Source organism: Henckelia pumila, chromosome 3, assembly GCF_033568475.1.
Source record: "Henckelia pumila isolate YLH828 chromosome 3, ASM3356847v2, whole genome shotgun sequence".
NCBI classification, from domain to species: domain Eukaryota; kingdom Viridiplantae; phylum Streptophyta; class Magnoliopsida; order Lamiales; family Gesneriaceae; genus Henckelia; species Henckelia pumila.
In genome coordinates this window covers 47,155,049-47,170,183 of record NC_133122.1, presented here as the reverse complement: position 1 = coordinate 47,170,183, position 15,135 = coordinate 47,155,049, and the positions used below count along the sequence as shown (strand labels likewise).

The window sequence follows — 15,135 nt, the reverse complement described above, 5'->3', positions numbered from 1 at the left end:
GACTCAAGTGAGCGAATCCATCCCTCAGCCACCAACGGATCGGTGGTCCCCAAAAACTCCTTAGGCCCCTTCTTCTGGAACCTCTCGGCGACGTCCTCCTCGTGGGACAGTCTGGGACGGGCTGCCTGCTGCTCCAGCAAGGCAGTAATACCCGCCATCATCGTGGCACTGGCCTGCTCCAGTGCTGTCATGGGGTGCTGCTGAGGTGGCGGTGGAGGTGGAGGTGGAGGTCCCCCACGTCGGTTCACTGGTCTGGGAGGCATTCTGCACCACCACATATTTATTTACGTAAATCGCCTTGCATAACTAAGTGTTTAAAAATTAAGGCAACTTAAATTCTAGAAATTTAAATCATGCTATAAACATTTAAAACTTACAGACCGGTAGCGTGGATTTCTGAGCTCGCATAGCAGTAATGACCCCTCCGAGGACCGTGCTCTGATACCAACTGAAACGACCCTAACTCTATAATAAATAAATATGCGGAAAATTTTTTTTTTTTTTTTTTTTTACTACTAATTAAAATATGTACATATATGCCCATACATATATGCACAGAAAAAGATTTAAAAATAACTAAATAAATAAAATAATAAATACTTAAATCAAATGCATTCTTTAAAATAAATAAATATCTGAGTCGACCCTATAATTAAAAATATACTGCATAAATAAAATGAATAAAAAGTGTGCATGCACTGAAAATATTAAATAAAATATTCGAGACTCCCAACTGCTGTAAAATAAACAAACTGTATCATACTGACAAAAATAATAACATGCATAGTGACTCAGAATATTTCACGGTCACGGGGCCACTGCATGCATGCTCATACGTCCTCGCCTCCGGTGGGTACAATGTCATCCTCAACGTACTCACCTGCACCATACCAGTGTAGTGAGCCTAGAGGCCCAACATGCTAACATAACAAGGGTTTAAAATAATTTAAACCAATTTAATACTAATACATACATATACATGAATGAGCATGCTTAAAAATTACATAACGTAACTTACTTAAATAAACATAATACATAACATAATACATAACATTATTGAGCAATTTATTTTCTAACATAGCATGGTTGTATCCGTAGTGTAACCTTAAATCATACATTAAATACTGATCAGCGTGGAAACCTACGTACGTGGCCGGTGACGAATCACCTCTTAAATTGGCAGTAAACTGCCCTTCAATCATATGGGGACGAATCCCCCTTAAATTGTCACACTACTTCAACTTCCAACATAAAATATTTTTTTTATTGCTCAACTTAAACATTAAATCATGCATAAAATATTATTTCATGAATGCATGTACTTGAATAAAATGTGTGTCCATCATATATATTTAATTTAATTTCTTATTAACATATAAATATTAAAATAACTCAAATGCATAAAAATAATTAAATATATAATCAGGACACATGCAAATTTTCTCATGGATGGTCCTGGACTGCTGGCCCTACACTCAAGCCCATTAACTTAAAACTGGCCCATTAACATACTTAAGCCCATTATTTCAAACTTTAAGCCCAAATAATTATTCTAAGCCCAATTAAATTAATAAAGCCCATTAAAATTACACTAAGCCCAATAACACTTAAACTGGCCCATTGGGCCCAAAAACCCAAAGACTGGCCCAATAATTTTTATGGGCTCAAAAGCCCACGAAATTAGTGGACTAACTTAATTAAAATTTTAAAAGACCAAATAAAATTATTTGGGAGTCCAAATAATTTTATTTCAATTTATTTGACTCAAAAACACATAAATTTGTAAAATACTTTAAAATAAACTACTCGAGCCCGGCCCACCAAACTCGGACCCGAACTCACTGACCCGACCCACTACCTAACCGACCCGACCCAAGTCCCATAACCCGACCCGGATCGCTGCAGGACCCAAATTCCCGAACCCCTCTCCCTTAAGCCTCTCGGCCGTGAGCAGCAGGCCCTCTTGGCCTGCTGCCGGCCGGCTCCGGCCGCCCTGGCCGGAGCGCCGCCACCCGGACGTAGCCCACGTCCGGGCGGAGCTAACCCATGCCTAGCCCCAGCCCCATGCACGACTGAACAGTGAACCCGAAGCCTCTGAACCCCTAACCCTAGCTGTGCTCGGCCGAAGTCTATGATGAACAAGGCGACCTCCTGGGTTCGTTTGGCTCGAACCACTCGAGCCAACCGAACCCAGACCACCCACTCGCACCCCAGGGAAGCCAGCCATCAGTCTAACCAAACCATGGAGAAGAAAAAACGTGAGATATGCATCAAAATCGAATCACAAGGCACTACATCAATAAAGAAACCATTTTTTTTTTTTTTTTTTCTGAAAATTTCTTAAACCAATTCGGATGCCTACCTTATCAGTCGGATATACATACTGATATAGAGAAAAATTTAAGAAAGGAACATGCCTTTCACCGTAGGACGAAGAGAAACGAGCGTGAGACGACTTCCGGGATGACGGGACGACGAGCAACTTGAAGCTTCGAAGAAAAATGGCTATGGAGTCACCTTGGAGCTTGCCAGGTCGAAGATGGTGAGGTTTTTCTGTGGGGGAGGCGGCTGAAGAGTGGAATGATCGGCTAAGGGGGAGGGTTTGGGTAGAAATTTAGGTTTTAATAATTAAGGAAATAGGTTTTAGGTTAATTAATAATACTAGGAAAGTATAATATAAATTTAAACATTCTAAATAAAAGTTCAAATCAGAAAATTAGATTAACATTTATAAAATCCCGAAATTAAAATTTAGGGGAGTTTTAAAGATAATTAAAAATCATAATTTTGGCTAATTTTGGATAAAAATGACCCCTAAAATTAAATAAAATTAAATACTTAAAATTTTGAGATAATAAAACTCAAAATAATATTTTAAGGCTCTAAAAAGGCTCATAAAATAATTTGGGTGGAAAGTTGTCATCTCGTCCGTCCACGGTCCCGTCTACGCGATCAAATAATTAAAATACTAAAAAAAATCATAAAAATTACTAATTATGGGTTAAATGCTTAAAAAATAAATTAAATCATGCACAAATAATTCACATAATTATTTAACCCATAAATCATAAATTTAAATAATTAAATATCTTAATTATGCAGGCGGATTTATGTAATTAAAAATACCGGGTGTTACAAAATCTTCTATAAAAAAAATACAACATTTGCTTATACGTACAATCCAACCGTATATGCATTCATTACTTCAACATAAAACACACCATAAAGCTTTCTTTTTCTTGAAAATATAACATCGAGATGGCAAAATAAACCGATTTTATGGCACTTCCTACCATTTACCACATTTTGGAAAACCAAAAATACAAAAAATTCTTAAATAGTCGATTTGGACCTTTGCTATGGAGATAAGCACATGTGCATTTTTTACAAGATGATCTACTGCTCATCTTGTAAAATCTGATACTATGTCCATGTGGGTATGCAAAATGATAAGTTAATCATGTTTAACGCATAAAATTGTACGCCTCTAGAGTGAGACCTTCGAATCAAAATGTATGCATATTCAAGAATTAAAAAAATTAGCTTAGAAAGATCCAAATCTTTAGATCTCACGAAACTTCCCCCTCACACCCCAACAGTACTATCCTTAGCAAACTCCAAACCCAAAGATCACAACATTACAAGAAGCAGCACAACAAAGCTTGATCCGACTCGAATGTTAATCATGTTTTAAGCATAAAGTGTACGAGCTTAAGTGTGAATTCATCTCAGATTCAACCTCGGCATGACCTCAGAATGGCTCGATGTGTTCTTCCTCCTATGCGTCCCCCCTACGCCCTGTCGAAGTTGCCGCTTACATTTCCAGAAACAAACTAGATGTTAAAATCTCACACAAGAAAAACAGAGATCGAAGAAAAACAGAGCACTGAAAAACGAATCAAAAGAAACGAACCCAAAATCTCTAGTAGCAATCAAGCTCTGTTCATCGGTGGAGAGGGCATCGGCAGGTTGGGGAGAGACAATTAGGGTTCGAATGAGAAATGATTTTACAGAGTGACCCATTTAGGGCGTCTGACCCGATTTGTTCACTTTACGGGTCTAAAAGATCCGCGTGTTTTTTTAAAAACAAAAAAAAACACCTAGAAAATGTTTTCTAAAAAGTGTTCTTGAAGAACACTTCAAGAACCATTTTTAGAAAATATTTTTAAAAAAAAATTCAAAAATTTTATCCCAAACACAGATTTTAAATTTTTATACTAATAAAACACTAAAAACATTTTCTAAAAACACGTCCAAACGGAGCCTAGTTATATTAATAAGTATGAGTATCCTAGAAAAACTGTTTTTTGTGTCATGATAAATTTTTTTAAATTTTCTGATTATACCCCACACTCCCCAAAAAAAAACTATCGTGTCTCATTTACTCCCACTTTTTCCTCGGTTTTTCTTCTAATCTCCTTTTTTCTCTTCCATTTTTTCTTCACTGTCAAATTAAAATTTCCTCTACCTGCACTTTATCAAGTTGGAGTTTTTACCACATTATATATTTATTGGACACGTATCGTGTATGTGACGGTGGCTTGTATATATAAATATATAAATAGATATAAATATAAATAACATGAGTCTTTATAATGAATTGAAAGCAATATAAAAATGTTATTAGTTTGATTACTTTGATTTGATAATCATCTTTTACAATGTAAACAAGTTCTTCCCCCACAATTCAGTTTCAGTCCTTTCCGTGCACGAAAAAGCTTCGATGGAAGAATTGGGCGGCGCAATCCCGGAAACGCACGACTGTGTGATCAAGCTGGTTGGTTTCACTCTTTATTCATTCATTCAATTGCCAAATAATTGAAAAGTGCCAAACAAATGAGAGAATCCAGCATCTGTTTTAGCTCGTTTATCGAGTTTTGATTCGATTATTGCGTTTAATTTGCTTGCAGAGAGTGGCCCCGCAGAGGCGAAAAGAAAAGGTTACGATCGGATGTGGAGCTGGTTTTGGAGGCGATAGACCGATTGCCGCATTGAGATTGCTCCAGAGAGTGAGAGAGCTGGACTATTTAGTACTCGAATGCTTGGCGGAGAGAACGCTTGCCGAGCGTTACAGCGGGATGCAACTTGGTAGCAAGGGCTACGATCCCCGAAGTGTGTAATTTTATGTTCCTTTAATTCCTCGTGAATAATGGTTACTGATGGACGTGACACTATGTTACTGATCTTGAACCTCGTGTTGTTCAAATGGAGCCATAGGAAATCACGGTCGATATATGCATGTCTTTCCTTGTGTTATTTGATATGATGCACTCAGCAAAAGCTTAAACCTTTATTTTATTTTATCGTATATTTGCTGAAAGTTGTCAATTTCCAGTTTCCGAGTGGATGCAGTTGCTTCTACCTCTGGCTGTGGAACGAGGAGTCTGCATTATCACCAATATGGGTGCAAGTGAGTACAGAGAGAGCAATCTATAATTTTCATCAATGGGAAGCATCCCACTCCCTACTTTTGGCTTTCCTCATCGTTATTATATTAACAACATTCAATGCATTGGAACTTCTCTTGATTGTCTAAATTTATTATCATATTTTTTTTCTTACCCATGAGAAGAGGATCCATATGGTGCTCAGCAAGAGGTTTTGAACATTGCTAGCAAGTTGGGGATAAATATAAGTGCTGGCCTGGCTTATCAATCATCTGTTTCGAATATAGGTATTATTTAATGTTTGCAGAAGATGTAAATCAATCTCCGTCAAACAAAATTAGACTTAATTATATCCCTTTGGATGCATCCAGGCCTGGATGATCACCTGAAATACGTTGATAGGGTAAGATTTTTGAACTCATTAGTTGTGTCTCTCAAGGGTATGGTTGTATCATTTTATCTGACGTGAACTTGCAATGTGGAGCCTGTGAACTCTGTTTCAGTTTTTGCCTGCTGCTGAATGCTGATCCATGTAGGATGTCAGTGTCTATCTTGGAGCAGCTCCTTTAGTTGAATGCCTCGAAAGGAAGACACCGGATGTAATAATTACTTCTCGTGTTGCGGATGCCTCTTTATTCTTAGGTCCAATGGTATGGATTTATAGCTCTCTCCTATATATTCAATGTTCTTCAGTGTGAAAGAGTTCTTTCTCATTTGGTTCACAAACTTTGACTTGATAAATGGCTTTTCGTTTCGATCAGGTGTTTGAATTAGGATGGAACTGGAATGAGTTGCAGCTCCTGGCACAAGGTTCTTTGGCAGGCCACCTGCTGGAATGTGGTTGTCAACTCACCGGGGGTTATTATATGCATCCAGGTGACCTTATGCTTTGGTTCCGTGTAGGTGATGTAAATATTCAGGTGCACCATTAAGCTTTTGATCACTGAAAACATGGTTTGACAAAAGATTGGTGTATATGTTCTGTTCCAGGCGATAAATACAGAAACATGTCTCTCCAAAATTTGCTTGACTTATCTCTTCCATTTGCGGAAGTTACTTTTGATGGGACTGTGTCTGTAGCAAAGGCAGAGGGCACTGGTGGGGTTATAAATTTTTGCACTTGTGCTGAACAGCTTCTATATGAAATTGGAGATCCAAGTGCTTATATAACTCCAGATGTGGTAATTTTAGTTGCCCATTTTATTTTTTTTCTAAAACCTGGTGAATGGATGGAATAAATAATAATAGAGATCCTTTTTTTTTTTTTTATTATTATTTTTTTTTATTTTTTTTTTATATAATAGAGATCCTTTTTCCTATTAACAGATTATAGATCTTCGAAATGTTACATTTCATCCATTGTCTGATAGCAAAGTCCTCTGCTCAGGAGCAAAGCCTTCTTTTGAACCAGTACCTGAAAAATTGTTGTGCCTGGGATCAAAGGTAATCTTCCCCGTGTCTCCCAACAAAAGGTGTACAGACAATGAGACAAGTTGGTTCCTCATGCACACACATAGCACTGTATCTTGGTGTTTGTTTGATTTTAAAAATCTGCATTCACCGTACAGTACGTTTACTCTATTTGATTAACATTTTAGCTATCTAATTTAGGTGGGAGGGGTATTAAGAAGTTTGTCTCTGTCACAACAGTTTTTAGGAACATCTCTTGTTCGATCTGGATAAAAATCTCCGTGCAAGTGTCTTTCTTGGTGCTTATGTCCGATACTTATGCAGAATAAACCATTGTTATTTTCTTTCTTATGTCATACCTGTACTGTTTGCAGGATTGTGGGTGGAAAGGTTGGGGAGAAATATCGTATGGAGGTCATGAATCTATACAACGTGCTAAAGCTGCTGAATTTCTGGTAAAACGTTTCCTAGCAATTTACATAGCCATATTCTTCTATTTCAAAAGAATAAATGAAATATTTTACTGCCAAATCTACTTCATGAATGCATTTATTATCTGGCATGTTGTGGAGGCAAAGACATTGACTTTTAATTCCATTTTGGTTCTTAATCAGTTGGACACAATTTATACAAACTCCACCTAATATGATTATTTAACCTTTTGCATCAGGTTAGGGCTTGGATTGATGAAATATATCCTGGCTTAAGCAGCCGCATTTTTTCATATATTATTGGTCTGGATAGCCTGAAAGCGTCATGCATTGATGATACATTGCCAAAGAACATTAACGATATTAGATTTCGGATGGATGGCGTGTTTGAAAACGAGGAACATGCAGTTCAGTTTACAAAGGAGTTTATGGCTTTGTACACCAATGGCCCCGCTGGTGGCGGTGGCATCAGGTCATTTTCAAGATATAATTACATAATCACAAATTTTTATCAGAAAATTGGTTTGAACTGGATTTTTTTATCATTTCTAGCTGTTTATTGAGATGAAACTGCCTCGCTTGGTTGTAAATTTTGATACAGATTCAGAATAAAATCTATAATCTAAAAGCCATGTATATCTAATCATTACTAAGATGTAGGAAGTTTGTTTCCGCAGAATGTTAGTTGTGAAATGATTTATGTGGAGTCAAAGCTGCAGGCATATGCTGTTGCATACTTGATTGTCGCGGTCTAATTTTTACTTTGAATTTGATATCTTAATTTCTAAAAATAGTATTTATAATTTTTTATGCCCGTACTGTCATTTTCTTAATGCAGCACTGGATGCAGAAAAGAAAATTTTCTCGAAAAAGGACTGGTACTTTTCCTTTTCTCTATGCAGAGCATCATCTTTGGTGGCTTGCATGTGTTCGATTTAACTTTTTCCTTTTTTGTCCCCTTTTTTTAAAAAAAAAATTCGATATAACTATGAAACTACTGGATTCAGTTATCTGATTCAGAAGTATCTGCTCCTTTACATCCTTGGACTTCTACTTTCAGTGGTCTACCTATTATAATTTATTTTATGCTGCTTTCCCCCGTGATTTGAAAATATTAAAAACAACAGTGATAAACATAGTTTATTGTCTACGGAACCCATTGAAGATAGCATTTGCCATGATACTCCCCAGCAGGCTAACATAGGGGATGTTGTGAAACCACTTGGATAGTGTTGTAGGGGAGGTTGTGGACCCTCAGATATATCACATCTGCGTTTGCTTGCGATATAAGCTCGTCATTTTCATGAACACTCACATGTTTCTAGTAGGTAGCATCATCAACATAGAATCAGCTAAATACGTTATTTTGGTCACACAGGTAGATCGTAAACATGTCCACTGGCAGATAGGAGCGGCCAGCAACGACACAATCAACTCAACCGATCAGAAAACCTGTATCTCATCACGTGCAATGCAGAAGCATGCTTACAATGAACCAAACTTGCAATGTATTGAAAAAGGAACCACATGCAATTCGAGCAAAGAATCTTCATATACAGAACCTCAGCTCTCTGCTGCCCCATCTGGCATAATGATTCCTCTGTACAACATAGCTCATTGCAGGGCCGGTGACAAAGGAAATGATCTCAACTTCTCCATAATCCCGCATTTTCTACCTGACATCGAGAGGCTAAAGGCTATCGTGACCCAAACATGGGTAAGGAAAGCCGTCTCGGCTCTTCTAAATCCGTCTTCTTTTCTGGAACAAGATGATATAGATAGAAGAGACAAGTGGGCCGATGAAAATGTGAAGGTGGAGATCTACGAAGTGAAAGGGATTTGTTCGCTAAATGTGGTGGTACGTAACATTCTGGATGGAGGCGTTAATTGCTCGAGAAGAATTGATAGACATGGAAAGACCATATCTGATATCATACTAAGCCAGAAGGTTGTGTTGCCTCCATGATACGGGGTTTGGACTTCCATTTTAATTCTATTTCTATTTTTACTATAAAAATGGAGTAAAATGTATTTTGGTACATGAAATATCGGTAAAATGTCATATTGGTACACGAACTATTGAAAATGGCTTAATTGGTACATGATCCAAATAAAAGATCAATTTTACCCTTAAATTAAATTAATATTATATTGATTAATTTTAAAATGTCATATTTATTAAAAATAAATAAATATATATATATATATATAATGATAAACAATTTTCAAGTCAAATTATACAACAAATATTGTAATATATTGTTATGATAAAAATATAGATCACCGGAGTCTGTTGATCTTGTGTTTAAATGATTGAAACAAATATATTCACCATTTTAGTTTTTCAATATTTGATACAAAAATTTTCAACATTAAATACTAGATCATGAAAAAACAAATTTCAAAAAAAAATTTCAAAGAAAAAATTTCACTCATTGTCTCGATTTACGTAGTTCTAATAACCCAAAATTTTTCCACTTGATTTAATAATTTATAAATTTATACTTTTACTCGCACTTGAATTAAATATTAATAAATAAATATTTATTTAATTATATTTTATCGTTATTAAATATATTTTAGTCTTACATGCATATGATTTATTTATTGACTTTGTGGTTTTATTAATATATAATTTATATCAATTTTTTTAAATGGATAATTATTTATATTGATAGAAAAAATATCATTTCATTATATATTATTTAAATTTTAAGAATATAAATAATTTACTAATGAGTATTTTTAGTCCTACATGCATATGATTTATTTATTGAGTTTGTGGTTTTATTAATATATATATATATATATTAATTTTTAATAAATATGATATTTTTAAACTAATTAATATAATATTAATTCATATTAAGGGTAAAATTGACCTTTTATTTGGATCATGTACCAATTAAGTCATTTTCAATAGTTTGTGTACCAATATGACATTTTACCAATAGTTTATGTACCAAAATACATTTTACTCTATAAAAATGTGAAAATATGAATGAGGCAAAGTTTTTTCATCGTGAATTTATAACTTTGCCCTCAATTTGTCTTTGGATAAAAAAAAACATATATGTGCAATTATGAAAAAATGATGTAAAAAACGGTTCGATCGATGCTGCCCTTAGGGTTGCTACCCAAGGGCAGATCGAATGGCTAGAATCAATCTGCAGATCAAATCATTTGATCTGCAGATTGATCTGGATCGTTCATGCTGCCTTGGGGTAGCAAGCCCTAAGGGCAGCATGAACTGATCCGTAAAAAACAAGGTCAAAAAAAGGATTAGGATTTTAGTCAAACTTAAGGAGAAATTTATTGCATTATGAGCAATGAAGGTGTATTAAAATTTTCATTTATAATCAATTATCATCTCAAAATTAATTATTGATAGGAAATGTATAATATATAATATAAAATTTCACAAACAATATTTGGACACAATTTTTTTATATTATCAAATATTTTTTTTTTTGTATATATATGTTTGACACAAATTTTTTATAAGTGTAAATATTGCTAAAAAATATTAGTATTTTTATTGTGATGGTGAGAAATAGAGTTAATAATTTTAATAAAACTCTCATATATATATATATATATATATATATATATTAAATTTGAAACTTATTCATTGTCTTTGATGATAAAAAAAATAGCATAGTATTTTTATCTAGTATAGTGTGCTTTTATTATCATATGAAATTTGAACTTTATTCTTAATAATATATATAAATATTTGGTGATGTTATATATATATATATAACACAACTTTTGTAGTAGTGTAATTTTTGTTAAAAAGTTTTAAATGATTTATTAGTTATTTTTTTATTATAGTATTACGAAATGAGGTTAATAACTTTAATAATAAATAAATTATATCAAAATGTTTTATTCATTGATTGCACTTGTACTACAATAGTACACATGGTTAATTTTATAAATATAATATGATGTTTATAAAACCAAAAGCATGTACAATCACAAGAGTTTTATTTTTTTGCTCTATTATTTGTCCTAATTAGTTAATTAAATGATGATCAATAATTTATACAAAATAATTTTGAGATGTATTATATTTCTAGTAATAACAAAGATGATGCTCTCTTCGATCAATAATTATCATTGTCTTATTTATATTAATACATTTAATTATAACATTTTGATATCGCTCAAAACCATCTATAACTGAAGTCCATTAGTTTTCAAATTTTGAACATAAACACCCATGAAAACACATACGGATAAGGGGATGAATGCTCAAATTTGAAAACATGAGGATGTATGTGCTCAAGATTTGAAAACACAAGGAGTTAATAGATAATTCGTTTTTCATAAAGGATTTTTAATAATCTCGCGATTTCACATGGGGTATATATGCAATTATCTCATATGAAAATATAGCTCCAAATCATAACGTGCAAAAATTAACGAACCAAAATTGCAAAATTTTTGTACTTTTTCATATTTATTTTTGATTATTTATATTGATAAATGTAATTTATAACATTTAAATTTGTTTAATTCCAAATTATCTATAAATTTTATATTATGTTTTTCCTTAATTTTTTTCACTTATTTTCCACTAAATGTTTATGTGTATCAGCAAAAAGTTTCTTTTCTAATTAATTTTTTTCTTTCTATTCACACTTTTAAAGATATTATTACATATACATGATTTTCTTTTAATAATTTCAGTGAAAATATTTTATTTTTCAAACATGTATTCACTTTATATATATCAGTTTTTATATCTTTAAAGTATTACGTAGAACTCCATATAATTAATCGAAATACACAATCTAAGGGCAAAATAAAAAAATTCACAATGAAAAACTTAGTCATTCTATTTACACTTTTATAATTATAATAAAATAAATATATATTATATTTAATAATTTTAATGAATACGTATTTTTATTTTCCAGCCTAATATTTTTATGTTAATTGTTTTAAAATTTTCCTAAGAATTATGTTTCAATAAAATGTTATATGTCCAATGTATTTTTATTATCAAATATCTATTAATTTTGACGTATCATTGTTTTCAAATTTTCTTATAAGTGTGTCGTAACCAAATTTTATTTTTCTATTAGATTTTTTTTAAAAAAACACTTTGATATATACTCATGTGTTTTAAATTTTATTTTCTTAAATTCATAAAAAATGATTCAAAACAATTCATTGAAGGTGAATTTTTATAATTAAATAAGAGACAAATTGACACAATGTATTTTTAATAACAAAGAAACTATATGAAAATAATTTATTTTTTGATTCCACTTATATTGTAATAGTATATGACTAACTTTATACATCTACATAATTATTAGTTATAACTTGATATTATTGATATTACTTAAAGTAGATGGAAATGATTAATGTAAAATGATTTATTTTCCTCATACCTCCTTATCATGTTATGTATATAATTAAATGGTTATTAATTATTGAAATTATTATTAGAATTTGAGTAGAATAAAATTTTAATTATATTAATGATTTTTTTTATAATATTTCTTCTCACCATATCACACATAAATAACTTTTAGAAAGAGTTATTTATTATTTTTTTATATATATATAAATATATATATATTTCACATTTCTTGTATTTTTTTGGGTCATCAGCCTATTTTTTCTCCACTTTATTTGGATTCTCACATCATTCAATAATCCTTACATTCCTTCACAACAATGGGATCTCCAATCACGTGTCATGATGAATATGCTCAAACTTCAATTTCCACCCATTCCAAATTGAAAAATCAGAAGAAAAAGTAGTTAACAATTCTCCCTGTTACCATTTCCCCAAAACAGATTATATAATTTTTATGGGTATCAATGGCGGAATGTAATTTAGAATTGTTCTTCTGAGAGAAAAATATCAAGTATATAGCAGAAGAGAAAAAGGAGATGTCTTCGTCGTTTACAGGAACATTGGATAAGTGCAAGGCCTGTGACAAGACTGTTTACTTTGTCGATTTGTTATCAGCAGATGGCGTAACTTTTCATAAATCTTGCTTCAAATGCAGCCATTGTAAAGGGACTCTTGTGGTATACAATATATTTTTTTTTCTTTCCCATTCTTAATTAAACTTCCAAGATACAAGTTTCATGTTTTATTATATATATTGGTGCGTTAAAAAGAATTAAATCTTGGGATTTATGGAATGAAAATTCGAACTTTTTATATTGATGATGGCATTGCTTGAATGACAGATGAGTAACTATTCGTCAATGGATGGAGTCCTATATTGCAAGCCTCACTTTGAACAACTCTTCAAAGAGTCTGGAAATTTTAGCAAGAACTTCCAGAATGGTAAAGATATATAGTTTCTTTGTCTCTCTCTTTTTTTTAAAAATTTATTTGGGTCTCATTTTCCAAATAACGACTCTTCATTTTCTGTTTTTACTTGCGCCATTCATGGGTATTCACACAGCAAAGTCGGACAAGGACAATTCCACGGTATGTTCCTAACACTTGATATGATTAGTCTAATGTATAAAAATAAAATAATCATTATAAGTTAAACATTTTTCTTGGTTTGAGTCATATTTTACGCCCACAATTTGGGCTAGTGATGAGAAAAAAAAATTTATTATATGGTGATTGAATTCATGCAGGCAAAGGCACCAACCAAGGTCTCTGCCATGTTCTCTGGAACCCAAGACAAATGCCCTGCTTGTCACAAAACCGTGTACCCATTTGAAAAGGTTTGACATTTTCAACTATTTACTATAACATAGTTAGATAATATAAGATTGGAATTTTTCCCTCCTATACTATCAGTCTATCAGTATTCAGCCCCGATGATATGGTGAAATTTAAACCATTAGATCATCAACACATGATGTCAACTTATATTAAAAATATGAGAGACCCGCATAATTTAATGGTGTTGATATATGAGAAAATTTACTTCAGTGGATGATACACTTGCTGTCACATCGACGATCTTCGGAATTACGACTTGATTAACCACGTGATTATTATTTATATTGTGCAAATAGATGACTATGGAAGGAGAATCATTCCACAAATCATGCTTCAAATGTGCTCATGGGGGTTGTCACCTCACGCACTCGTCGTATGCTGCTTTGGATGGCATCCTGTATTGCAAGGTCCATTTCCAGCAACTCTTCATGGAGAAGGGAAATTACCAACATGTGCTCGACGCAGCCACTAACAAGAAAAGTGCCGTGGAGCCGGTCGAACCCACCGGGAACGTGGACGACGCCGAAGAACACGAGCAGCTGAATGAAGGCGAGGAGGATGGTGGTCCCGATCCAGAACATGAGAAGCCTCAGGAACAATCTTAAAAATTCTTGATTCAAAAAATTTTATAGATATATTTATAATATTTATTTAGTTTATATTTCTCGATTACCTGTAAAATGCTATTTTTTGTGTGAAAATTCATACTTTGATTGATGAAAACTACTAGTAATTTATCATAGCTTATTGTCCATTTCAGACACGCATAACGCATTACACTATTAATATTATTATAATTAAGGGTGATCACGGTGCGATTTGACGGTTTTTTAGAAGAAATTAAAACCGAATTGTCAATTGCGGTTCGGTTATATTTTATTTTTTTTTCTTCAAAAAAAATAACAAATTTAGTTCGAAACATCCCAACCATTTGTTACTTTTAAACTTTAATCACTAGATATGTGATATTGCTCTAAAACTCCATCTGCCGGAGAAAAAAAATCAAAACCTACAACTGTATAAGTAATAAAAATATAAGCATAATTAAAGTAAAACAATAATGCCTATTGCCTATTAACAATAAATTTAAGAAATTTTACCTATTGCCTATTAACAATAAATTTAAGAAATTTTGCCTATTATTTCTCAAGCCTCACGCTAATTAGAACCCTAAATAAATAAAATTATATAT

The 15,135-nt window shown here is 32.8% G+C and overlaps 2 protein-coding genes across 2 annotated transcripts; both read left to right on the top strand.

The window, feature by feature from the left end:
- Positions 1-4,641: 4,641 nt before the first annotated feature.
- LOC140887974 (uncharacterized) lies at positions 4,642-9,341 on the top strand. The gene is made up of 13 exons (XM_073295624.1): positions 4,642-4,777; positions 4,911-5,112; positions 5,336-5,410; positions 5,573-5,674; positions 5,759-5,790; positions 5,924-6,037; positions 6,149-6,263; positions 6,378-6,568; positions 6,714-6,830; positions 7,172-7,252; positions 7,468-7,700; positions 8,067-8,106; positions 8,607-9,341. The coding sequence occupies exons 1-13, from the start codon at positions 4,724-4,726 to the stop codon at positions 9,192-9,194; spliced, it is 1,944 nt and encodes a 647-aa protein (XP_073151725.1). The 5' UTR covers positions 4,642-4,723; the 3' UTR covers positions 9,195-9,341.
- Positions 9,342-12,946: 3,605 nt separating this feature from the next.
- LOC140891158 (LIM domain-containing protein PLIM2b-like) lies at positions 12,947-14,604 on the top strand. Its single transcript, XM_073299498.1, has 5 exons — positions 12,947-13,282; positions 13,448-13,547; positions 13,669-13,694; positions 13,853-13,942; positions 14,240-14,604. The coding sequence occupies exons 1-5, from the start codon at positions 13,142-13,144 to the stop codon at positions 14,546-14,548; spliced, it is 666 nt and encodes a 221-aa protein (XP_073155599.1). The 5' UTR covers positions 12,947-13,141; the 3' UTR covers positions 14,549-14,604.
- Positions 14,605-15,135: the final 531 nt, after the last annotated feature.